At 38.3% G+C, this 26932-nt stretch overlaps 1 protein-coding gene across 1 annotated transcript in view; it reads left to right on the top strand.

The window, feature by feature from the left end:
- wdr27 (WD repeat domain 27) overlaps positions 1 to 26630 on the top strand; it is a 41706-nt gene extending 15076 nt beyond the window's left edge. Inside the window, exons 17-24 of the mRNA XM_069144076.1 lie at positions 283 to 404; positions 3049 to 3182; positions 4353 to 4450; positions 5200 to 5321; positions 8320 to 8417; positions 11952 to 12054; positions 15161 to 15259; positions 25884 to 26630. Coding sequence (XP_069000177.1) covers positions 283 to 404; positions 3049 to 3182; positions 4353 to 4450; positions 5200 to 5321; positions 8320 to 8417; positions 11952 to 12054; positions 15161 to 15259; positions 25884 to 25988 — 881 coding nt within the window. The 3' untranslated portion in view covers positions 25989 to 26630. The remainder of the gene's footprint in view (positions 1 to 282; positions 405 to 3048; positions 3183 to 4352; positions 4451 to 5199; positions 5322 to 8319; positions 8418 to 11951; positions 12055 to 15160; positions 15260 to 25883) is intronic.
- Positions 26631 to 26932: the final 302 nt, after the last annotated feature.

Here is a 26932-nt window from a genome sequence, read left to right as displayed (position 1 = left end):
CCTTTGTCTGAGCGATCCTTGGCAGCGCAGTTAACAATGAGGGGCAAAGGAAGGATACCCATGTCAAGCAAGTATTTCGCAGTTGCTAGCTCAACTCCAGCTGAAACTCAGCCTCCACAAGGGGGCAGCAGAGATAACAGGACAGAAGTTGAGGTGACGTGGAGGTCACCGTGCACCTCTTCTCTCCAGTCAGCCGGGCTCTCTGAACAGTACCATAAAAGTAAATGTTCTGGCCACATGCTGTATTAGCAGTTTAATTTCCATTTCTCTCTGTGTACGCAGGGCATGACAAGCCAGTGAGCAGTGTGAGCTGGAGCCTCAGCCGACAATGGTGGTTGAGTGCGTCAGAAGACCTGTCACTACGAATCTGGACCCACTGCAGCTCGGAACCTGCCATTATCATGGTAAATGCCTCATGCACACACACTGGTGCTCATGTTTTACTTTCAGTCCCTGTCACCACTACATGCCCTAGCTTCAGCCATAATGAAGCCTTCACTCACTCATTACTCTCAGTCCAAGTCCTAACCATAAAAAACTGTGAAATGAGGACCAGCCAGAGTGACGTCATGTTACAAAAATGTCCTCGCTGTAACGCTCTAAAAACTAAAATTTGTTGAAAAGTAAAACAGATACACATTTTTCACTGTGTTTTTAATGATGGCTGTGATTGCTGGAATGATGTATTCCTCGTGTTTCTCTGTCATTCAAGTGTGGCTGAATTCGTACCCACAGCGTTTTGCCAAATGTTCATATTTGATGTTCTTGAGAGTCTATTGTCTCCAATTTGGATTAAAAGTTGCACACTATATTAAGACATGCGTGGTGCATTGATGGTAATGGAAAGAGTGCATTATGTTGTTAATGCAGATATGAGATGCTGTAGACTAGAAGGGCACACAGAGAGTGCAGACAACATCTCTATGATATACAAATCTGCAACAGTAAACACAATAAAGTAGAACTGGATGAAAATCGACATTTTATATTGTATTGTGATGAGACTAGGTATCATCTTAAATTTTACATATTGTAATATCGTGAGTTGGCACAATAGTTGTCTTTTCTTGGTTTTAGGGGCATTACAGTAAAGAGATGTCATTTTCTGAATTTACCACACTGTTCTATTGTTTGCCTTCACCCACTTAGTCATTAAATCCACGTTACTGATGATTATTTATCGGAAATGTCATTATGTAAATATTTTGTGAAATCACCAATCATCATTTCTACAGTATCGTTGCAATATCAATATTGAGGTATTTGGTCAAAAGTATTGTGATTTTTGATTTTGTTATTATCCCCAAGTATGCACTATATAGTACATACTGTATGTCTGGGTATATTTACATTTGTCGTGATGTCACAGTAAATACAAGTCCAGTTTTTTTCCTATGAAACCACTGTCCCTGAGTGCTCCATAACAACAGCTTGCTGCATTACGCTCGAGAAAGTACATATGTATCCCTGATTCAAAATACACTAGCATTTAATGGTTTCTTCTTTGACACATGCTCCACCCTTCCACCAATTTTTATGAAAATCTGAGAAGGTAGTTTTTCTGTAATCCTACAGACAAATAAACAAACCAGGCGCACTGAAAATATAACCTTTTCAGCTGAGGCAAAAATGATCATATTTGTTTAGTCTGTAATGCATTAACAACTCAGTCATTGCACACCTCTCCAATAGCGTTTCCATTTGGTCATTTCTATGACTTTATCAGAACGTATCTTTGACATATTGATATAAAACTGGCTAAATTCACCTTTTCTAATAAGCCTGATGGAATTAACAAACAAGAAAGCTAAAGTGATAGAATGGTGAAATTGTGTATTTCTTGGCTCAGTGACAGCAACTCTGTCATTCAAAGCATCTGCTAGATTCAGGACATCCATGTGGTCATATGCAGACCCTCCTTACTTCATTGGGTATCACATTTAAGGAGACAGTCAGAAGTGTGTCTACCTTCCCATGACAAGTAAAAACAATGGTCTGTCTTAAAAAATCAAAGGTCTCCTCATAGCTGATGCTAACCATCCCTGCTTCGCCTCACTCAGTGAGATTGTTTTGAGCTTGGCTGGGTCTACAGTCTTTGACTGCTTGGAGTTCTTGTGAAACAACTTGGCAACAAATGCAAGTCTTTTCAGGGACAAAAGCTTATGATGGGGTGAGCCAGAAGTACAAATAGCTTTGCACAGTTATACTTGAAGACTCTAGAAATAACCTCAAATGACCGCATGATATTTTTTGAACTTCTGTCTTTGGAAGTCTCCACATGTCTGATATTTGGTAGGTTAGAAAATGTGTAAAGCTGGGCAGAGAAAGCTCAATAGCCCGTCTGCTTGCTTCTATAAACTTGATAGATTCTTCTGAGGCTTAAGGAGAACAAAGTTAATTTCCCACCCAAAGTGTTTCTAATGAGGATGCCTTTTCCTCAGTTAATGCCTTTGTCCTTTTAAACAGATTCTTTGAGTCTCCTTTTCTGTGTCTTTTAACTATGAGGACATAAAGCCTGAAGATTTTGGTTGCAAAAATGTATCAGGGATATCAGAATTGAGCAAACATTCAAGATTCACATAGTTTCCCATGAATAACCACAAGTTTATTGTTTATTTAATGGGGTGAGCCTACTGCTGTGTGCAGATTATTCTTTCACATTTGAAGGTTTTGTGTGCATTAGATTGAGAAAATAGCTATACATATACAGTACAATATTTAAGTATTACAGCTTTTTCCTTATTTCAAAATTCAGCTGTGAATTTAGGTTATCCAGTCAATATGGAGATTTTTGCTGGGCAAAGTTGTTAAGAATCAAACATTTTCTCAATCTGTCCCTTTGCATCAAGGGATGTTACTAATTAGAAAAGAAAATCAGAAAAGAAAAAAACATTGGTGAAAAATATTCTTCATAGCTATTCATCTCATTGCATTAAAGTAGTTTATGTCTTTTTTTTTGTAATATACATTCTTACATCACAAATGTGTCCATAATATAAAGATATTAGCTTGATTTTTTTTTTTTTGTCTCTATTTTCCTTCTTTTAGAACAACAATACGTTCTCCAAACCAATTAGAGGTGCTCAGTTTTATTACCTCGACAAATTTCTCCTCCTGGCATCTGGGTCCTCTCTATACATGTACCTGTATAATGTGGACATCACGCGTGACGACATAAAAAGGTAATCACAAGTCATTTTACATGAATACACGCTGACATAAATAGTGATACATAAACTAGCTATTGTTGTTTTTGTTTTTTTATTGTTTTTACTCATTCATATGTAATATATTATTCTAACATTGAAGTTTTATGCTCTGTACTGTAAAGAACAGTTAGACCAGTAGAGTTGTGGTAAATATTTTTCTTTTGGTGTAAAGTTGAATCTCAGTTTATACAGCTGAGTAAAAGTGCTTGTTATTTAGCGTAACTATGGGGAATCAGGAAAAACCTTTACTGATAAGGCTTCAAAGAATGCATCAACTCATCGTATTAACATCTTAGTTATGCATGTGTTGTATGATTTTCAAGTGTACTCTTGGCCTGTACAAACATTGTGGAAATTTTATGAAGAAAATGTGATAGAAATATTATATTCCATCTCTGTATGGATATACTATATCTGCTGCTTAAAGCTGCACAATAGGACCAGTCTTGTTTGCCTCTAAACAGTAACAGTAACAGTAAAAGGTTAAGTGATTTTTTTTTTTTTCTTCCAAGAACATGAAGCACACTTTCAGGCTAGTTGGGCCATTTTTTAGAGATTCAAACCAATAATCTGCCACTTTTCACCTTCACTCAGTCAGTTATTAAAATAATGACTTCTGATGCAAATACAAATACTCTGCCAAAATTGCAGTACAGATAGACAGAGGAAAAAATATTAATTTGTTTTAAAATGTATGTAATCTATTTAGAAAGCGGACAGAGTTGCTCACTAGCTTTGTTACTGATTTGATGGGGGCCTGGCTTTATTTAGCTGCTACCGCAGACACTGCTGACACTCATTACCACCCAAGACTGCTGTGTACTGTAAGCTGTCAGAGGTTCTTCTGGAGGAAAGGAAAATTACAATAAAGGGGCCTCTATACCCTCCTCTTGCAGTGAATGTTGCCTATTCATGTTTTTCCTCTAGTTATTTGGGTGATGCATTTTGGGAATGGAAACACATCAGCTGTCCATCAGTAAACATTGAAATCAGAAATCCTTTGCCTAAGGTAGTGCCTCTTACTGAGGTCCTACAGCTGTATAGCTCAGACAGGTGATGGCTGAGTCATTATGTGAACATTTTGCTCATATACATATCTGTATTGGTTTAGAAAATGATGCTAATAACGACTTTTCTTCTTAGATATCAACAACGGAGTGTCATCAAACTGGCAAGATGCTTTTCAACAACATCAGCAACAGATATCACTGCCTTGTCTGCAATCAATGATTTCCTCTCTTGTATCCTTTTTGTTGTTGTTATTGTTCTTGCAGCAGGAAGTGTTGAACTTATGCTGACAAAGTCAACCTATCCCTTTTTAACTCTGAGCATCTGGTTGGACAAGTTTCATGTCAACAACAGCAATCAGTCTGCACTTCATAAAGTCTTCACACATTTTGCTTGAGGGCTTCCACAGCTGATTATACCTGTAAATCATTTGGTGTCTTTAATTTTTTAGGAATGTCTGCATTCCAACCCCTTGTTAGTGTTTATAGTGCATTTACTTTCCAATAAATGCACTGAACAGAGGTGCATTGGAGTGCGGGAGATCCTGTCAGGAATAGTTTTACACCTTTGTGCAAATAGAAAATAAAAATACAATGATCACATAAAAAAAATACATTTTATATATTATACTCTGTGTGCATATGTATTTTAATGATATTTTGTGTATCATTAAAAGGAGTTAGATCTAGTCAGATAATGTAAAAAACATGACCATGAAAGACTGTTTAGAAAGTTAAAATAATGGTTTGCAAAGTTGCAGGTAACCACTAACCTTTACAATTGATATGCCTTTGTATCATAGCATGGAATGATAGAGGCTGTCAACAACAAGGTACATGCCCCTAATACTGGCCATGAAGAATATGGGAAAGTCATTGATCAAATATACAATACGTTATCTTTTTGGAAAGCTGGTCTACAGAAAATAAATGTCCTAGATGAGAAAAATAAATGTCATTACTTCGCTTAAAAGCTGCTTCAGATATTGTCCTGGTGTGTGGTTCAGATCGGTCCATACAAGTATTTGACATGAACAAAGGTACAGTTGCCTCAGAGCTGCCTGATGCCCACAGCAGAGCTGTCCACTGCATCACACAGAACCAGGTGAGGCCATTTAAATGTTCCTGTGGCAAAACAAACTAAACCAAATAGGAACTAAAATGTTCCATCCTCTGTATGTATATGTAAGATTACATATTATCCTGTTAAGTTGTGGCGTCAATGACAGAAAATGTGAGGTGATGTACAGAATAATGAATTTCAATATGTACAGAGCAGCAGTTTATTCAATGGACATTGGAGAAATAGCTGTAGATGGCAGTATCCCCTGCCCCAGAGGAACAGAATTCAATAGTTTTTTTTAGGAAAACTGGAAACAGCTGAAGAAGTCATGTGAGTGTGATTGTTAAACTGCAAAATTATTTCATACTATAATTTGTTCCACTGTTTCCTTCTTTTATTCTTAAAAGGTTTACTTCAAACCATGTGCACTCGTATCCCGAAAATGATACTTTTCTTTAAAATGATTTCAATTACTAAAAAACAAACACTTTCTAAGACTCATCATTTTTTTCCTCTCAGTTTTTAATAAATCTGCTTCACAGAGTTTTTCTAGTTGGTAGTTTGACTAAATCTTCCATTAACCTCTGGTCTTTGTGAATATATAGAGGCAGAGACATCTCATCACTCCGCACGCAGACTGAATGACGTTTAGACCTAACCCACACAGCAAAAGAATTTGCTTGGCTTGGCATCAATTGGTACTGCGAGCCCCATCTTCCATCTTATTCTTGAAGGGTCTGCTAGTTGGCAGTTGTTTTACGGTTGCATAAGAAATCTATGAGGGTTTCGCGAGTTACATAAGCCACAGTTCGTCTTTGAGGGAATAAAAGTGTTAGTTTGTGGTGTGAATAAAAAAAAAGGTCATGGTTAAAAAAAATGTCATGGTTATCCAAAAGCTTCCATGACAGACAGACAGGACGTGCCATCATCAGTATCATTCATCTTGAATATAAGTCCCTGGTGCATTAGGATTAAGACTGCCATAGGGGATGGCAGGAGGATATTCCATGCTGGATGATGGCCTTGCAGTAATGCTGTTCCATGATGCAGTTTGGGTTTATGTGGCTTTACTTCCACATCACTGTCTTGAACCAATGTGGACCCAATTTGCTGGTGTCCTACAAGTAGACAGTTTGGGCCTGTATCCACAGCCATTATAGTGCTACAAAGACTATTGCATCACTCAAATTGAAACTATAAAAACCATACATTAAAGTCTGTTTCTGCATATTTTTTCCATTTCTATCTCATCACATTTTACAGTAAAATGAGCATCATGGGTTCTCTACATGTATGGTCATATGATTGCGTGCCAGCTTTGTAACGGCAACAAAACTATACATTACTATACATCATAAAAATATGGAGTGTGTGCGTGTCTGTGTCTAGCACAAAGACGAGGAGATCAGGAGAGAAGCTTCTCCGTGTTTGAGTAACGTGGGTAAAATTTGTGAACCTTCAACTCTTTTTCAAACCTCAGATGAGCCGGAGGTGGCAACAGTGTTCATAAGGTAATGATGAGAGGGGTTATGTGTTGTGTGTTGGCTGGACCAAGACAAAGACGCTTCATTTGTGCTTGTCAGCTTGCCTGTGTACAGTGCCCCAGTTGCATTGTGTGTCAGTCCAAGGACTTCAGATCCTCTGCTGAGTGCTAAACAGTGGAAAATAAGCCTGCAGCTCTTTTCACAATCACAACCACTCATTACCGAAGACGCGTTTTTTGACGCACACAGTGCACGTGTTGCTGCTGCACTCTGGCACCAGTTTTGATTATAGATGTGGTGGTAATGGAAGCTATTTCCTCCATCTTTCCGCAGATAACTGAATCAAGTCGGGTAGAAACACATCAGAAGGCGAAAGACAAGAATCCCTCAGAGTAAACATCACGTCATCAATGAATCCATTTTGATGTATTTGCGTACTTCCATGTTTTGCCTCGATCCGTCCAATGGAGGAGGAGCTGCCGTGGCAGTTTGTTCGGTGTGCGTGTGTGCTGGTGGTGGGGGTGAGAGGGAGAGGGAGGGGGAGGGGGAGAGGGAGAGGGATCACTGTACCCATTGAGCCTTCACTTCTGTATTTGGACCTCTAACACTGAGGCCAGCCTGGATTAGCTGGATACACTGCAGCTAGTGGCCTGGATTAAGTACATTAACCCATTCAGCTGCGATTCACTCTTCAGCACACAGCTGACCATATTCCTTCAGCCCAGAGGTGCCTGTTCTTTGTCACACCAGCTATTGTGTGTGCTATACATTGTGGAAAGCCAGCGGTGTGTTGTTTCAGCTTGGCTATTGCGTCAACATGGTGTTCTCCGCCTGGGTGCCCATGGGCCTTTGGGTGCTGTTGGGTTAGTACCTGCGGATCAGAGGGATCGCCCCTGCCCGGAGACTGCTCACATAACATCATTCTGCCCTCCCCTCTTGCTTTCTCGTCCCGAGGCAAACCAAACATCAGGAACTGTAGCATGAGAGGCAGCTTTCCCCACTTCAAATTTCCATCGCCTCTTCTGCAAAATTCACCTGGAACTCATCAGAGCAGAGGACTTCTCGGAAAATGGAACTGGAAATGCCCTCTCAGACTCCCGTTCTCACACTCTTAATGGAAATCTAAACAAAAAACACCCCCACCGCTCCTCTCTTTTCCTCTCCCTCACTCACACGTTTCACTATATCATCTGATAACTTGGTTTGGAAGGCGTATATGGAATTTATCTAAAGATATGCAGTGGAAACATTTTTAGCTGCAGCCAATCTCATTGTGGTAGATAAAGGATGGAAAATAATACAAAAGACAGATTAATGACAATCTTTCTTCAATTGCATTTTTATCCAGACCTATTGTGCTTCAATTGTTTTTAATATCACCTTCTTTTTATTAGTATATATGCTACCTGGAATAATAATGTGAAAAGTTTTTGCCAATACAGGACACGCAGAAAAATAATTTTCCAGGACTGGACAATAACAGCAGCTGATTTACAACCAATTTCAGTCAAGAATGTGCTGACTAAGCAGTTTTATTTATCGTGTATATTTTAAAGGGATCCGTGTTCAGCAGCCAGGCTCCAGACTCATGCAACCTCTTCCTTACCAGTGCAGTTACCGATGGTCTGAAGATTTGGGACCTGCGTACACTTAGGTTCGTATTGATATAATACTTTCTGTGGGAATTGTAATTCATGCACTTTTAATGTGAAAATCTGTCAAAAAGAAAATAGTATAAGGAAGATGCTATTTATCTATATAGTTTCCTCAGACTTTCTAGAAAGGAAATAATGTTCAAAACCCCTGAACACAATATTGTTGGTATTTAATTACTGAATGGAGACAACAAATAAAGTATTCCTTTGCTTTTTCCATGACATTTTGAACATTGGCTAATATTGCTGTATGGAACAACTTTCTTTGTCATTATGAAAGAATATTATTTTGGCATAAATGTTACATGTTACATCTGAATTCAACCTAAATATGAGTCCACTTAAACTTATTTGAGCCCTCACACTGGCTGTTCAGCTGCTTCATCAAATGTGTCAAATACCTCCGAGCATTAAATGTCCAAGTACAGAGTGCAAAATGTCCTTATATTCAAATTACATCAACATTTTTCTTACGCAAACATTCCTCAGTTGATGAGTGAATCGGCAGTTGTTCAAATTCCAAAGCATAAAGCTGTTATTTGGCTCTGCACAGCAAATATCCATATTAGGCAGATAATTCAAGAAGGCCCTTCTGGATCTCACAATGTTCTTTTTGGCCCGGCAGAAGGTATTATTGAGTATTTCATTCTTTCATGTCTGAGACTGCTTCCATGTTTAACTCTGCGTCCCAGACTCCATCAAAACCCTACTGCTATCTGATAAATATTTGTGCCTCGTTTCCAGGTCAACTCCTGGTTTTGAGAGCTTTTATTAAGCATCCTTTAGCAGATGCAGTTCCTCTGAGGTGAAACACATGGATGCATTAAAGCAATATGTCGAGTATTTTTTTTTTCATTTTGTCAGCTTTTCCAGTTATTATTTCAAAGTAGCTAGTGCAAACCACAAAATGAGTTATAGCATATAAATGAAGGTTTCTGTGTATTTCTCTTTATGTGAGATTTGCAGCCAATGAAAGTCATTAAGTAAGTTCCAGGTTTTATGTTCATCAGAATCACTTATGTTGTAACAAGTAAGTACTGAAGTACATGCCTGGAAACACATTGTTTTTATGTGTTTTTACATATAATGTTCAGATTATTTGATCATTGCAATCAAAATTCTATTTTCATCTTTGTGTTAGACTGGCTGCAGAGAAACATTTTTTGTTTATTTTTCATGTGATTTTGCTGAACTGACCCTTTAAACTATTCAATGAACTTCAATGAAATATTGAGATATATATATAGCTGTTGTTGTTAGTGCCTATTCCTAACTGTTATAGTGATGTTTAATTTAAGCACGAGAAAACCACCATGAAATAGAACTTTAGCCGATAGGCAGATAATAGGATATTCTCTCACAAATCTCCGTAATGAAATAAGAAGTCACGTTTAGTTTGACAGCTTCAGTTTTGCCCGATCAGTGCCATTTTATCAAGAAAATGTCATGAATTAATGTTGTTGTTTTTTTTAGGACTTGTTTTTCATAAAGATGAGTGATGACCACGACCATTGTGCAGCACAGTCTAGTTTCATAATCAGACACACAACTCCATTTGACTGAACCACTATATTGGTTAAAGTTTTTTTTTTTTTTTTTTTTTTTTTTTTTAAATCCCCCACCCTTCACTCTCCACTTGTATTTTCAAAGTGATGAATGTGTTTTAGTGTGCACTGTTCTAGTTAATGGGTACACATCAGGATTTAGCATGCTTTACAATCAGACCCTTTCAGATGCTGATTCTAAAGATAGGGAGCAGATGGTTCCTCTTTAGTTCAGATATGTTATCCCCTTAAATCAGATTGACCTTCCCTTATTTCATAAATAAATGCTTCACAATAAATTCGGTGAATAAATATATCAATATGTCTGCGTTGAATATAAAAAAATACTACAAGAAAGAGCAAAGCATTCACCTGATACGCACTGAAACAGTTGAACATTGGCAGCAAGTAATGAGCTATGATTAGCCGACTGATTACCTTGATGACTACCCAGATGGATTCAGTAACCACACAGGCTCCCACTCAACAGGAACAGACCCTCCAGTGCAGCCTGTGTTAGTCATCAGAAAAATGCCCAATAGTGATCGCTCACACAACATGGAGAGTGTGTGTGTGTGTGTGTGTGTGTGTGTGTGTCTGTGTGTCTGTCTGTCTGTCTGTCTGTCTGTCTGTGTGTGTGTGTGTGTGTGTGTGTGTGTGTGTGTGTGTGTGTGTGTGTGTTTCAATATTTCTGAATTCAAGTGAAATTGTACAAATGTAGGAGGATTTACCAAAACTTCTGCTGTTTTTCATTGCATTTTCTCTCTCTGGAGACCGCTTTGCAGTTGTCCATCATCATTACACTCAAAGCTAAGGGCTGTCTTGCCTTCATTTTGTTGCCTCTATTTTTTCCCACTTGATTGGCTACACAGTCAGTCATGCCCAATTTTCATTTGCTAGCTTATCATTAACAAGTCTGTAAGGGGTTCTTTACACTTTAACGACTTGACAGAAGAATATATATTTTGTCCCTTTTTTGCAGCATGTTCTCAGTTGCTGCAAGACTTTGTAACTTACTGTTTTGAGGGCTGTATGGGCCGATGTCATAGTGAGCTGACAGCACGCTGACATTATACTGGACAAATTAAATATACACCATACAAAATATAATAATGCAAATGAATACCACAGGAAAACAACAACTAACGAAAAGAGAAAATTCCATAGAGCTAATTCAACACTTCTCTGGTGCAGTCTTAATGACATTTAAACATTGGCTCCATAAAGTTTGAATTTATTGCCTTGCATTAACTTGCATTTTACAGTAATGTGTATCCTATGTCCACCTCATGTATGTCTCAAGAGCTCACTGGTACTGGCTATATCACATTTCTTTATGGTCACCAGTGAATATGACCTACTTTTAGTCCAGCTTAATGACATTAGCATGTGAATGTCAAAGCCATGTCCTCATTGCCAACATGCCAGCCCGTATAGAGACACTGGCTTAGCTGACTGTGAGTGGTATTGTAAAGACATTACATGCTGTTGCAAACCAAATGAAACAGCACAGAAGTTGTGTGAGGGGGGCCATTCATCATTTACTACGCTCTCTTTCCTCTGTTTTGCTTGAGTCATGCTCAAATCTTTGCCCTCAGCTGGTTCGAAATGTGAAGTCTGCAGAGTGGCATTCTCCTTACAGTTCGTAGATGAATGCGTTGGATTGTCAACAGATCACTTCAACATAGACTTCAAACAGACTTTCTTGGTACTCAGAATTCTGGGTAACATAATTTTAGTAGATTAAATGATATCAGTTTATACAAATTATTATGTATTCATAATTGACCATTGGAATAAGACAAGACAGGAATTATATGTAAATTGATTTTAATCCCACAGCGACCCAGTAAAACTTGGTTTTAAGAAATACAATCTGTGAGTGGTGATGTTTTAACCAGTCAAACATTCAGTCACTCTTTCACATCAAGTTGGTTTGAGTTTATTAACCTCATTCATTTCTCACCACTGTGTGCACCTCCTCCCCAGTTGTGTGCGGCGCTATGAGAGCCATGTCAATCGCTGCCATCCGTGCTCGACAGCCATCTCACCATGCGGCCGGTTCATTGCCTCAGGCTCTGAGGATAACTGTGTAAGTAGTAATCTGTTTGTTTGTTTCTTTACAGTGCACTGTAATTACCATGACAATTCCTAATTTTCTTTATTGCCATGAAATTGAACAAGGTGACAAAGCAATTAGGGAGGCTGCCCATCAAAGCCACATGTATATTATAATCAACAGATGAACAAATGATTAAAAACATTATTTAAGGAGCTGTGTAAGGTTTTGAAATAGAAATGTTGTTGTCTAAAAGCCTCAACAAGATTGTTTTTAAAGTCATTGACTGCAGAATTCCTCCTCCAGCTTCACTGGCTCACTGTGACCTAAAGGATAAACTTTAAAAGTCTCCTCCTCACATTCAAAGGCCTTCATGATCTAGCCCCCTCATATCTCCGAGATCTCTCCCATATCGACTCACCCCCCTTCCCCTGCCATGTTTTTTTTCTTGTGTGGCACCCCAGGCTTGGAATTCTTTCCTCTCTTTTATCCGTCTACTCAACTCAATCACACAAGTTAAAACTGCTAATACAACTTACCTGGTAAAGGTGAAAGACAGCAGGAAAACAGCAGCATATCTTTGTCAGTTTGAACTTTATTTACGGCTAGGACTGTTTGTGGTTGACTCAAAAGATTTTTGCTGGGGTTCAAGCCTTTTTCCAAAGACGTCGAATTCAACATTCATGTCGAAGCAGAACTGTTTAATTGCTTTCCCAGACTGTGCCTTCTACTTGCTTTAAGACGTCTTCAGGAGACAGCCTCCCTTTTCCTTATCCATCTCTCTTTTCTTCTGGTGTACGTGCTTGTTGAAAGCAGTGGAATAATATATGCATGCTGCTGGTTATTATTAAGTATAGGGACTCAGCACAGCACGAGCATTTGAGAGCATCTCTGTCGAGATCGGACATTTCCAAGGTTTCTTGGAAATTGGGAGAGTATACGGTAGTGAGCTGCATCGTATTTATTTGTAGCTGCCCTGAGACTTCCATAAGCCAGACACATTTGTACTTGTCCTAATATATCAAAAAGAAATCATGGAAAAAAAAGAAAGAAAAAAAGGAATCCGAATACTTTAAAAAGACTCCCTAGATCATATTACACATTTTCCCCCAAAAAATAGGCCAAAAGCAATCCAAGTGGAATATGATTTCAGTGTGGTCGTGGTTATATATACAGTTTAAAGATATGTGCCATTCACCTTATTTTCCTCTTCTTATAATTTGATGTTGAATTGATTATTCAGAAGATAACGGTTTTGTTTTTTAAATGTATTAATCAAGATGTATGCCCGGTGATTCAGTTTTCATACCACAGCCACTGTTGCTCCTGCTCTCCGCTCCAGTTACTGTTGACACAAATTGATACATCAGGGGATCCATGGGATATTTAAGCATTCCTCAAGGAAGTTTTTTTTTTCCTCCCAATATATAATTCCCATCTAGGCACCATACACTTCATATGCCTTAGACAGGAGTCACTCTAACCATGGACCTTTTGACAGAACTCGCTTGAAGCTTCTTTGTTTCGTTTTTTCAAGGAAGCATAATGCAAAACAGCTGCAGGAATCTGATGAGTCGTCGTCTGGTAACAAACATCCCCACATCTGGTTTTATCTGTGGTCCTGGCACTGAAGCAAATGAATTTTTTGTCTTAAAATGTAGTGATTGTATTCAGGAAAAAACTGGTGCTAACAAGCTGATAACAGTCAGAAATCTACTGTAAGGTTTCAGTAGTTAAGTGTTGATTCTAAGAGGATTACTCAAGCAGCACGCAAATGTCTTTTAATTCACCCAAAGTCGAGTGTAAAATCCTCACCCATTTAACACCCACAAAGATGAGGATTAACAAGGCTTTTACAACTAAAGCAGAAAATAACTAATTCATCAGCAATGGCTCATTTAAGATTGTTAGTCAGTGTCAATGACCGCTTCATTTTAAAGGGCTAAGTATTTTGTGTGCTATGTGTGTGACAAGCTTCACCATGAGTGCTGTTTTTTGTAAATTGTATATTTTCTAGAGTTTATAATTGAAGCTGCATTCAGCACCCAGCCTTCAGAAACTGCTTTGTGCATCACAAATGTTCAATACTTTAACACAAGCATTTATTCCAGCACTTTGATCAGGAAATCAGGAAACTTTGATTTTAATTTTAGACTATTTAATGTCAGAAAATACAAAAGAAACATGAGATAACTAATAGGTGAGTTTTTTGTATGCTCCATATTTAGTTTGTAATTTTAAAAATAATGTTTTTTTCATACACAGTGGAACGTATCTCCAGAGTCATTTGAATTTGGCAGTTGGGATAACTGATTCTGGCAAAGATATTGTACATTATGTGTCTGATTGCTGATATTAACATGAGCCAAATCGCACTGTCAAGCCGATCTCTGAACACAGTTACAAACTCCCGTTGCTCTAATCAGTGTCATAATATTTACAGGAAACTATGATGTAGAGTATTCAAAGTGTTCAGATGGAATATTTGATTATTCACTCCAAACAATCAATACTAGCTGTGCTAACTGCACGTGTGTTGTGATGGAAATCATGGAGATGAGGAGAAGAAGGCAGAGGAGACCACTCTGGGTGACAATGCAGTGATGTTTATTGGCAGCAGCTCCATCGAGGAGAGAGGCCACAACGTGTGGCCGTGCCCGGTTGCTAAACCTCTCTGTTTCTACTCTCACAAGGGCTCAACTACAAGGAACACATTGGTTCCGATAACGATAAGAATGTGTCCTTGGCTGAATACTGCCAGACAGACAGTCAGACATGCTGTGTCCAGTGTGACCACAGTCAATATTTATCATGGACAGTTAGTTCCTGAGATCCGGCCTTTTTTTGTGTGTGCTGAAGCTCAAACTTGGAATGCAAAACAGGATAAGCACAAAGTTTTCCCTTAAAGTTGAAGCAATCCCTGCAAGCAAATCTGCATCTGTTTGTGTCTGCCTGTCTTTCCAGAGACTTTTAATACAGTTGTACTGCAACTAAAATGTGCCTCTTGTTCAGTCTGAACTTTCTTGTGTATTGTATGTATTATACGCACATCTTTGTACATATTCATCGAGCCTTATAGGTGAACATGTCTGCATGATTGCAGTTCCTGCTTTCGTTAACGCGTCTCATTGCTTTTCAGGCCTACTTGTACGACATTCGAAGCAGCACCTACCTCCACAAACTTCAGAAACACTCGGACACGGTGCTCAGTGTGACTTTCAACCCTGCCACTCCAGAGGTAAGAATCCCTCTTTAACTCTGCCATGCAGTCAGAGTCCCGTCTCACAGAACTGAATGATCTCATCATCTTAAATAAGAATCAATTTTCTCTAAATCTCAATTTCTCATTTGCCAATTTGAATGTTTTTCTCCTGCATCCTGAACAACAAACTGACATTTTAATTGCAAATATTGTTAATTATCTAAAGCATCTCAAACAGGTATAAAGGAAAAACATTTCAAAGCAAAGATGAAATGGTTTCAATGAAGAGCAGTGTCAATCACAGGTCAAAGAAGAAATAGCTTCACCTCTGTCGTCATACTTTCAAAGTTTCAATAGATGTTTATATTTTACTGAAATTTTATCTAGGAAACATTGTGTAATACATAAAGTGAGTACTCAGGATACAGTACAAACACCAGGAGCACCTTGTGATAAATAGCTAATGTAAACACTGGTGTGATTAAAAACTTCATATTATCTTGTTTAAAAATAATATTTACATAGCTTTCACAAATATTGCATGGAGTCAGTTGGTTAAACAGATCTGCACCATCTCTACTTCTAAGTGTTTTTTAGTGAAAGTAGGATATTCTCAGGCTGAGGTCACAGCAGAAATCCCAAAGTTCATGGTGGGTGACTGTCAATAACCTCACAGAAGTTCTACTAATAGCCATGGAATAATAATTTTAAAAAAAAGATAAACAGGCTCAACATTTCGCTCTGGTGTATAACATCTGTTTGCTTCCATGGAGCTGTCTTTATGTACTGCATGATATACAAAGTGCTAAGTATCTACAAAAATGTACACACCCTAGAATTTCAGTTTGGACAAACCAAATCAAAATGCTGCTTGTGTCTACAAACACTGCAGAAATATCAAACTAGTGACTAAATGTTAGCCTCCTGCAACATGACTGTTTTCATTTAAAGTGAATATCTCCCAAATCTCTCTGCGGGTAAAACAAGAGGTAGACAGTTTATAGTCCAATCAGATAATGACTACCGACCGCCCTGTGGGATAGTAGCCTGCTTTGTGCACTGTGCTCATCCACTTGTGTGACTGTCTGACTGCGGGTTGTAACAAGCTACACAGATCCACAGTTGACAGAAAATGTATGCAAGGTTCTACTTGTTCAGTCCAGTTATTCCACCTTTTTATTTTGACTCCTTATCATTTTTTACCAGATCCCATACAGCTTAGTGTTGTGTCATTTTGTTCTATTCTGTCTAAGGGTTTGCAGCCGAGACAGAATTCAATATGCGTGGTATTGTGTGAGTGTCATATGTCAAACATGCTTTGAAGGCTTCAGTTTGTTACTCCACGTTTCAGATTGGCCCCTCATAGTGGTTTTAAAGCTGTTTTCTTTGCTTGTTCTGCTGTCAAACTAAACTAGTTTAGTCACAGACATTTTGGGAGTGAAGGGAATCTCACCAAAGACGGCCTGGAAACGACCTTTGTCAATCTTAAATTGCCATGACAGGAAAATCAATGTTTCCAGTGCTATCTTCCACCAGCATCCTTTAAATGTCTCTATTAGCCTTTAGAGTGTTTCTTACATAGAAACTGTTCCCCTTCGAAATGTTTTATTGTTTTAATGGTTTCCCTTTGGAACTGTTCAAAACTAGTAGATTTGCATTTTAAAATCTAAAATCCCAACCTCGACTGGACGTCTCATGAGACCTGTTGACTGTCTTCTCGTCTCAACGCACATGTCTTAAATCTGCATGTCCATCTGTGTAACTTAAGTCTGTTCAACTTTGCAGCAGAATGATACATTCAGATTTCTGAGTTTGCAAGTGGAAAGTTTGGTCCATGGCCATTAACTGGCTGAGTTACAGTGATCTGCGGAGCTTGAAGACACACTTCATCAGTCATAGCATGCTCGCTTCACATCAGTACTTTTGTACTTTCTGTTTCATTTGGTAGGACATGCGGTCAAAGCAAAAACGGAAAAAACTGAGGCTTAATTGTTTTTTTCCACCACGGGTGTCAGGTTAATAGATTAAAATATTGGTTTAATCTTATGAAACTGAAAATGTCTATCACAAATTAAGATACAAACGTGAACACGTACTATAGTTGTATTATATCATAGTGTTATATATGGGAGTATTACAGAAATACAAACGGGGCCTCTTTCTATAGAAATTTTCACATTTGTCAAAATCATCAAAAACGTTTTACAGTAAATAAGAGCAGAGTATAGATTATTTTACTTTAAGTTGTTCATTTTATAAAACAGAATTTATATACAATGTCATTTTTCTGTTTATGATTAATCTTTTCCTGGTCTTTGCTGGTTTCAATTCTCAGATTTGTGTTACTGGCCAACTCATACTACAGAAACCTGCAAAGAGAAATCGTAAAATTCACAAATGCATGAAATCAAATTGGAGGGCTCACTGAATAGAGAGCCATGCCAAGTCTTCGTGTCTTGAAAATCAGCTCTTGGGAATATCCTCATTCAATCCAGGTTAAAAGATGGTGCAAGACTTATGTTGATGCTGACATGTACTAAGAGCTCTGGCATATTAATATTTAGTTAGATACAGTGTTTGGGTCTTGTGGGGGGACACCAGTCATTTTTGCCTGTTTTGTTGAATATTAGCAGACAACAGAAGTTCACTTTGCTAAAGTTGACACAAGTCACACATCACAACGAGAGGAGTCCATATGAATGGTTCCTCGTGGTATTCACAACGTCGGAACTCGAGTTCACGAGTTGTGACATCTTTATTGACGTTTTACGGAAATTGCAGAGGCCATGGAACATACATTTTTGTTAGATGTTAAGCTAATATATTGGAATTTTAGTCATGTAGCGTTTGTATTCATAACTTAGATAATAGCCAATGTCTGAGGAAAATGTTGATCTTCCCAACAGCCTCATCTTTTCCCTCTGTGCCTCTGCATTTCCTGCATTACATTATCTCCCTGTTCGCTTGCTAAATTGTTAACCTCTGTGGCCTCTAGACGCTGTCCATGTTGCCATTGCCGAGGAACCGTGGTTTTAGGACTTAACCCCTTGAACGCCAAGCATACGGCGCAGACAAGTTCCCATGTTGTAACCACGAGCTCACGAGTTCCATTTGAACGCAGCATTTGTCATGCAGTTATGTGAATGCAGGGAGCGTACAGCTGGGGATGTTCACGTGCATTCACCACAGAGGATCTTTGAGGCACTTTCTTTTGCTAATGAATTTCAGGATGGTTTGAAGAAACCAGTCAGGGGGAGGCAGCTTGGAGATGGGTCTCTTGACATGCAGGCTCAGTAAATGTTATGATTACAACCATAGCACTTTTATGACTTCTCTTGGTGGTAAAAATGGAAGGTTATAATTTGTTCTTCAGTTACTAACTCATGGTCCATTTACCTGCATCACATGCTCTTCAGCAGGAGACACCTACAGAAGAGTGCTCATATGATCATCCTCTAAATATTGCTGACTGTGTAGAATTGCTCCTATATACAAGCATGGAGAGTCACAAAAAGCTCTACTTCACATTAACTGAAAAGTATTAGTATTTATTTTCTGTTCCTCAGACAGTAGATCTGCTACTGACATATTGCATGCCTGGCTCAACTTCATGAAGCAGCATCTACATCAGTTAAACTTGATTTCATTTATCAAATCGATGCATGCCAATTTATCTTCATTTTTCTTTTCTTGGCAAAAAGAGAAATGTTTAAAAATGACTGAAAGTTCAAGAATTCCCAGAAAATGGCTGGTCAGTCTTCAAGTTAACTGAGACCAAGGCCATGTGATCTAATGGTAACAGCTGTATTTCCAGAGCCTGCGATTTCTCTTATGAAAAAAAAACTTTGGCAAAAAGTGTCCCCAACCTGTGCTCACCTTGCTTTCTAGCCACGTTTGAGGGCCAGATGTTCTCCATATTTACTGCTGTGAGAATCTTCTGATGCAAGACCCAGACAGATAATTCAATGCATATTTTCCACTCAGTTTTCACTCATGTTTTCCACCCTAATACTTAAAAGACCATCAAGCAGGCAGATCTACCTCTGGGGTTCATTCCCTCAGGTTTATTCCTGTCTAATGAGAGGTCCCAGCTTTTATTGTCACTTCACTTTGTTTGTCTTGTAAAATCTGGTAGAATTTCATATGGTATGCCTCTAAAGTTTTGCAAGCTTCCTTGTGTTGGACCTAAATGTGCTCCTATAAAAGTTGATTTGCAAATTTGAGCAGAAGTATTTTCACACTTTCTTTTGAGATAACATGTGAAGGAGGCAAACTAAACTGTGCTCAGTGTCTGAAAACAAGCGGCCGTGACACTCTATCCGCAGGTACTTTCTCCAAGGATTCTTGAGTGCTTTGGGATTATAAGTAAAAACAAAGAAAAATGCTGTAGCCAGAGGCAAAGCAACAGTGACTTAGAGAAACGGGTTACTAGGTCAGACTAGAGAAACAGACTTCATGACGCTGTGCTCTATTTGGGTTAGTCAGATCTCTGTACTGTCTCATCCCAAGCCACGATAGCTCCAATTACGTTGTTCCACATCAGCAATGGAAACGTCTCTGTTTGCCAAAGATCAGGTCATGTGAAGTGAAGATGAGTTATTTTAAAGTGAGTTTGTCTCTGTGAAAGTGTCCTTGAGGAAGACACTTAAACACCCTTGGTTCTATTTTAACAATCTGGATGCATGGTCTGAAACGCAAGTGCATTTAGGTTGTTTCCAAACCCACTCTGGCTCGTTTATTTGCAGGTAATCTGAGCACAAAGTAAGATGCTTGGTTCAAAGGGGTTTGCATTTAGTCTCTTGATTATTCATAGGTGTTTTTAGTATAACATGAAATAGATTAATCACAGCGTCATCTCCCATGCCCTTTAAAAGCTAGGTGAGCCTGCGTCTTGGCAGTTTGCTAATATAATAGCGAATTTGCTGAGTAGTGAGAAAGAGCGCTGTTAATGTGCAGATTGAACAGATTGATGTAGATGATAATAATCTTTCACATTATAATCCTTTTATTTTTAAGCTTTCTCATGTTTGTGTGCTGCTGCATGTCCATGTTTGTGTAACGAGCAGAGTGTACGCATTTTGTGCACACAACTATGGAGGCACACGTTACTCTCTTAATAATGCACCCTTAAAGTAACAGTACAATATTGCATCATTGACTAAAGATTAGGTTTTTGTTGGGTTAATACACAATCGCTTTATGCCTCAAGATAGCAATGCGCTAACAATGCTCCTGACCAACACGCCGATGGGTGCTCACATGGGTGTTAAGTACATTTGCTGTTTAAATAATAGGGGAACTGGACGGGGAAATGACAACTGCTCAAGTCTGAAACCAGCAAGGACTCTTGCATTGCGCTTGGTGCTGCTTTGCTCCCCCTCTGTTTTAGAAACAGTGGTGAACTCTTTCTTATCTTATCAGTTTTTAAATGAATACACGTGTGTGTTTGTTGGAACAGGATATGAAATGAAAGCCACATTAGTGCTATTTTTATTTCAACGTAAGAATCAGAATGAATTAAGATCAATGAAGCCCTGTCTTCTGTTTCAGTCTTTGGGCAGTGATAAGCTTCTGAACTCTTTCTCTCGAGTACTTTGGATCTCATCTGCACTTCTTGTGTTGGAGTAAGTGCAGGACTGTGACCACTTACTGACACAAGCAGCTGTCTGTAAAACGTAACATGTACATTGTCCAAACTAAGATGAGCAATAAGTGAATCATCTCAGTGACTTTCATGCTCAGTGCTATTCTTGTCTCCATATGTCAGTCTCTTATCATCTTTGCTCTCTGCAGGCAGGCAAAAAGTGCAGCTGGTTTCCCATCAGACCTTCTTACTGTAGCATTTCATTTGTGGACATTTTGCATTTAAACAGTTCTTCACACTCCTTAGATGGATGGACTGGGGCATAAAAGCATCCCTGGAGTTTGTCCCAGGGCTGCAGCACAGCACAACCAGTACAAATTTATAAATTATTAGTTGAGCAATAAAAAAAAATAGCTCGAAACAAATCAATTAATCATTGCAATACTTTTTTGCCACACAAAATTGACAAGAAGCTTTCAGCTTTTCAAATATGAAGAATTTCTGCATTTATCTGTTTCATATAAAATTACATTTTATATCTTCGAGGTTGGGACTGTTTGTTGGACGAAACTAAATATTTAATGATATCACCATCGACTCTGTGAAACTGGGATGGACAATTTCTAACCATTTATTATAAAAAAAATTATTGACTGATTAATTAAGAAAACGGTTTGCCAGTGATGTCAATTTGATGCTGTGTCACTTTTAAGGTGAATAATGTTACTTACTCAGAGATAGGCTGCTGTGTAAGGTATCCTGAATAAACGCATCTTGGAATAGATTAAGTCCATTCAAAATCATTACTTTTTCGTCAAACCGCACAAGGACTATAGCCTGTATTTTATGCAGCAATAAACAAAACTTTCAGAAATACATGTTTGGTTCTTGTGATGCATTACGACACAGTTTGTGTTTATTAATTTAACATTTGACAGCTATGGTGAGTGATAAATGAGCCAGCCTTACTTAACACGCAGCTAGAGCTAGTAACTAGTTTCCCCTAATTAACAATAATAATAATCACTAAATTATTTAACTTGATAGTTTAAATGCCATTGTCTATAAATGCATGAAATGAGTTTAACAATATACAATGCATCTGATTTCTATTTTTGTGAAACGTTCAACAGCAAAAAATGGTTTAAAAGACAATTAATTCATATGACATAATGTAGGAATAGAATGTCATAATGAAGTCATTTTGCAGGTCAAGTATCAGTAGAAATATGTATTATTATTCTGCTCTCCGTCTTAAGGCCAGTGGCAGATGGTGTGGCCGCCTCAGTTCAACAGGTTCGAAAACCTTTGACAGAGTTCAGTCCACTGGGGGTTCTGGATCATCATGTCCAGATTAGCACTTCAGCTCCTCTTTTTTTACTTTTAAATATTTTATCAATTCGTTTCCTCTTTGCCTGACCCCAGAGAATAAAACACACTCTTCTTACTGTAGTGGCCAGACAGCAAATACAGAGGTGGACCCTGCTGTCTGCTCCAGAATATCACATTAGAGTGAGAAGCAGACTGAGCTGAGACTGCCTCTCCGAAATCAACTGGCCTGTGTTCAGCACAGCTGGAACTGCAATGAACAGGAAGTTGCAAAGTCACAGGAGGCATTTTTAAGTATCAAAACCTTTCACATGTAGTAGACAGAATTTTATCTGTTGGCCGTGGTGGTGGTTGATAGTGCTGTCTTTTTTCTTTGCCTGAATACCCAAAATATTGCATTAAGGATGCTTAATTTGAATAACAGACAGCCTTCAGTCTTGTTTGCAACTTTAATGCATTAAAGTAACTTGGATATGCAGATATAGATTTTGTGTAAGACACAAACATACTGTATTTGTTTGTCTTTTTGCATCTTGTTGATAGTTTTCGTGGCGCCGGGAGGCAGATTACAGACCAGCTGTTTGCTCCTATTTCCAGTCTTAATACTAAATTAAGCTAACCAGCTGCTAGGTTCAGCCACAGAGATGAGAGTGGTATACTCATCTCATTTAAGTCTCACCAAGACAGTAAATAAGCAAATTTCCAAAAATGTGAAATTACTCTTTTCAAAGGAGTATTATATAGATTCATGTCAAGTTGTTTGTTAACTTGCAAGCAAAAGATTCATTTAAGGTGGAAATCTACGTTCCAAAAACCCATGTTAGTTTTCTTCACATTTATGATGCACTGAATAGGATCATGGCATTAATTGTGCTTTTACAGTGGTTGAGATCCTGACAGGGTTAGCGCTCCAACACTGTCAAATTGACTTATCCATTTGTTCTGTGATTGTCTCGGCCTTAATAGATATTCACTATTTCTTTTATTTTTCAACTCTCCTTGCACTTTTATTGAAGGACCTCCAATAAGCAGCTTCTGGAGCAAACATGGAAGCTGTGAGTTTCTTACATTCACCCAGATGGTCCAGCACCTGTCTTCATAAATGAATGTGTAAAGATTAATAGGAGGTCAAAAAGGTCTTTGTGATCATATGGTGGCATATGAGTCACCACCAATTTATCACCACAAGCAACAGACTAGACATTCCTTATATTGATCTCAAGATCGTGTAAGCTCCTCACAGAGATAACCTTGGTGACCGTCTGCTCCTTTTCCCATCTCTCATGCATCTTCCTTCCTTTCTCAGCATGTTCAATACAGAACATCTTGGTCTGTTGGCATTATTTAGGTTTATGCTCTACAACTGATGAATGATATCCTTTGGGAGGGAGAACACATTGCTCCCCGTAGTATCAACGTCTCAGCTTTGGTTCATGCCAGTTCTTACAGACGGACACTTTCTGTCATCCAGCCTGCCAATATTTGACACAAGTGTTCACCACTGAAAATCGAATCCACATTGCATTCTTGTCATCATTTTCATTCCTGCTTTGAACTATTGATTTGTGGCCTATCTTCGTGGTATTGAGCCAGCGTTCCTGCCAATAACTTAGATTGTGTAACACGCGTGACAGACCATGCAAATTATCAATCCGATTTCACTCAGATTTCCTAAAAAGCTTTGAATCAGGTTTTTATATGCCAAATATAAAAACAAATAAACACCATAGAAAATATTTTTTTTTACATTGTGACTTATGTGTGACCTCGTCTGAGATTATTAAAGGTGAAACGTTTAAAACAAATGCTTGTGAAGCTTGCTATATATCACAGTGGCTACATGTGGACATCTGGCATTGTAAATAAATCTTTTAACAGAGATCAAACTTGTAGAAACTATTTCTTAGAAGTGGGATTTTGAGGAAAACCAAATAACTCACTTGCGACGGCCCATTGTGACCCCATTCAATATGTCCATCAGTTCACAAAAGGTTCTGACTTCTGTCCGTGAAGGTGACCCAAAACCTTCAGTCCTCATCAGTTTAGCCTGTTGCAGCCTAATTGAACAGGTTGAAGGTTGGAGAGGTGGAATGTGTTGGATTATAGATGTTTGATTCAAGTGTAAAACATAAAAATTCCATTAATGTTGTTATTGCTTTTTTGGAAAACCTGTGATTTACTTTCACCTCTACACTGTGTGTCTATATGAGTGTTTGTCAATAATGGTTTTGGATGTAATAAAAAAAAGAGCTGTTGTTGCTAATGGAGCTGCTCTCTGACCCTCTTAAATTTTCCGCAGCTATCTTAACAGCCCGGGGAAAGGACCCAAACACTTTGGCTATTGTTGATTAAGGTCATTGAGCCAAAGATCATGGTGAAGAAAGACTCCTTGAATATAGAAAAACTATTTATTTTGTGGGAGTGTTGCAAGAAATTGTATATATTAAAAACATTTGGTTATGTAGATGTAATGTGTTTACTGGGTTGAATTTTTAAAAAAACTTCCGGTCTTTTGTCTTCACACACACTTGAAAATCCTCTGTGTCTGTAAGAGAAAGGCTGCAACTTTCATCCCTCAAGGGGAGATTAAATCCACCCCAGTTTAGTAGGATTGAGTCATCCTCAGTTCCCAGCTATTGTAACTCCCTTTCTGAGCACAGGCATTTGCTTGCTGGTAAAAGATTATTTTCCCTGCATAAAACGCCTTTAGTACACGGCGGAAAAAAATTTGGACAATTGTTGTACCAAATGTGTTTTTTATCACTGCGCGGCTCATTTTTGCTTTTTTAGATTCCTCTTGTTAATAGACTTCAAACGATAATGTCTTTACAACCGTCAAACATCTCTGAAATGCCCATAAATTATATTGATCCAAGCATTGACATTTACAAAAGCATTGCCATGTAGTCTGCAACTTGTTTGGTTGTTTTTATTTAGGATTTGTGAAGTCCTTAAAGACTTGGAAGTGTGTTAAAGGCTGGTACAACTATATTTGGCTTGAAATAGTATGAAATAGATTTGAAGTAGTTTCATGTTGTGCTTAAAAAATAAAATGAAAACATAGCAGTTTGTGAACTGCCTTGAGTTATGATTGTTACCTTAAATAATATACTCTATTTTTAAAGCTGCAGATATTAATATGTATCATAAGCATCATTCTGAACTCCAAATGCATGGTTTCCTATAGATGTTGCCTTTGATTGGCTGCCAGAGTGTTTAGGTAATGTTTCGTCACCCTCATCTGCTCTACTGGCTGATAGAAAGATGAGATAATGCACACTTCCCACTAAGAAATATAGTCAAGGACTGATTGTCTGTGTGCAGCATCCTCACGCTGATGAGTTTTTGTGTGCAGGAGGTGGATTGATGTTCGTTTATTGATGTGTGGGTGCCTTACGGTATCAATCTGTAAACAGGTGACTCACCATGACTCGCACTGGCAGGAACCTCGGTCCCCACGCTTGATTAAACAAAGTTACATAACAGAGCGCCGGCCTGGCAGCTTTGTATTTTCTGTGATAAATAGCAGGTATGGAAAATGAAGAATTTCGATGGGAAACACAGTATGTATCTTGACCTCAGCGGTGCTCGTCTTCTTTAAGTAAGCAGGTGTGCTGTTACATAACTTGGCCCTCTTAATAGAGAGTTCCAAAAAGGTGAGTGATCGGTGACACAGTTCCTGAGAGAGAACATTCACAAGAGTAAAAGCTGAACGTGATGTCATTCTTTTTTCTCTGTCTTTCTCAGCTGCTAACTGGGACCCTGGACGGGAAGCTCAGGCAGTTTCAGGCCAGCAGTGGGACTCGTTTGTCTCATGACACCAGTGCTGCTGTCCCCAATTTGACTGCGTGATTACAGCTGGTTTCATTAAGGCTGGCTGAGACTTCACTGGGACAGAAGAATGTAAGATGTTGGTTTAATCACATTAAAAACAGGTGAAAAAAAAATTAATTGGCAATACTTCTCTGCTTCGACTTGTCAAAAGGAGACATCCATTTCAATTCACTCCTCTTCATTAAACTCCCTGTATATACAGTACTTATTTCCTCTGAGATTCAAAGGGATATCAGTGTTTTGTTAGTCTTTCACCAGATTCATTTAACAAAATTAAATTGATGGAATAGTTACTTTTTACAATTGCAGATAATTGTAGGTATATTTCCCCAAAACAATTGTATTAGCAGTTAATCCCATCTGTTGTACATTCTGGACGCTCAAACATCACATGTACTTTGTTCACTTTGTGGAACAGATGGACTTCTATATCACTGCTTATGACCACTACTTAGCAGATCAACGTGTAGAGCTATGACATCAACTGGGTGCAACCTTTTTGGCTGCCAGAAACACAGATGCTCCTACTGTTCGTACCGACACACCCGTCCACATTGTTTGAGCTGTACATTTACTCCTTTCTGCCTCAGTCACAGCAAAATGTCAGCGACTCTGATGTGGAGTAGAAAAGAATGAAATCTCACATTGTGGAATTTTGTTTCTATAAATGATCTACCATTATTATTTATTTCTGTAGTTTAATTATTTGCAGATGATACCACAATATATATATATATATATATATATATATATATATATATATATATATATATATATATATATATATATATATATATATATATCTGTAGCTATCGAGCTGACAAACTTGGATATTGGGTAACAAACAAATTAAAACGAACGTCTTACACAGTAGTCTTTGACCTGAGACAGAACCTCAACTCCATTTCCACCTCTCTGATTTTAGTTTGCAATGACAGTTTATTTCCAAAGAAAGTTATTTA

The sequence above is a fragment of the Embiotoca jacksoni genome, unplaced genomic scaffold (assembly GCF_022577435.1).
Source record: "Embiotoca jacksoni isolate LCO1_2020_lvr unplaced genomic scaffold, fEmbJac1.0.p SCAF_12, whole genome shotgun sequence".
Taxonomy (NCBI): Eukaryota; Metazoa; Chordata; class Actinopteri; family Embiotocidae; genus Embiotoca; species Embiotoca jacksoni.
The sequence above is the reverse complement of the archived record's forward strand: the minus strand, read 5'-3'. Positions and strand labels throughout refer to the sequence as shown.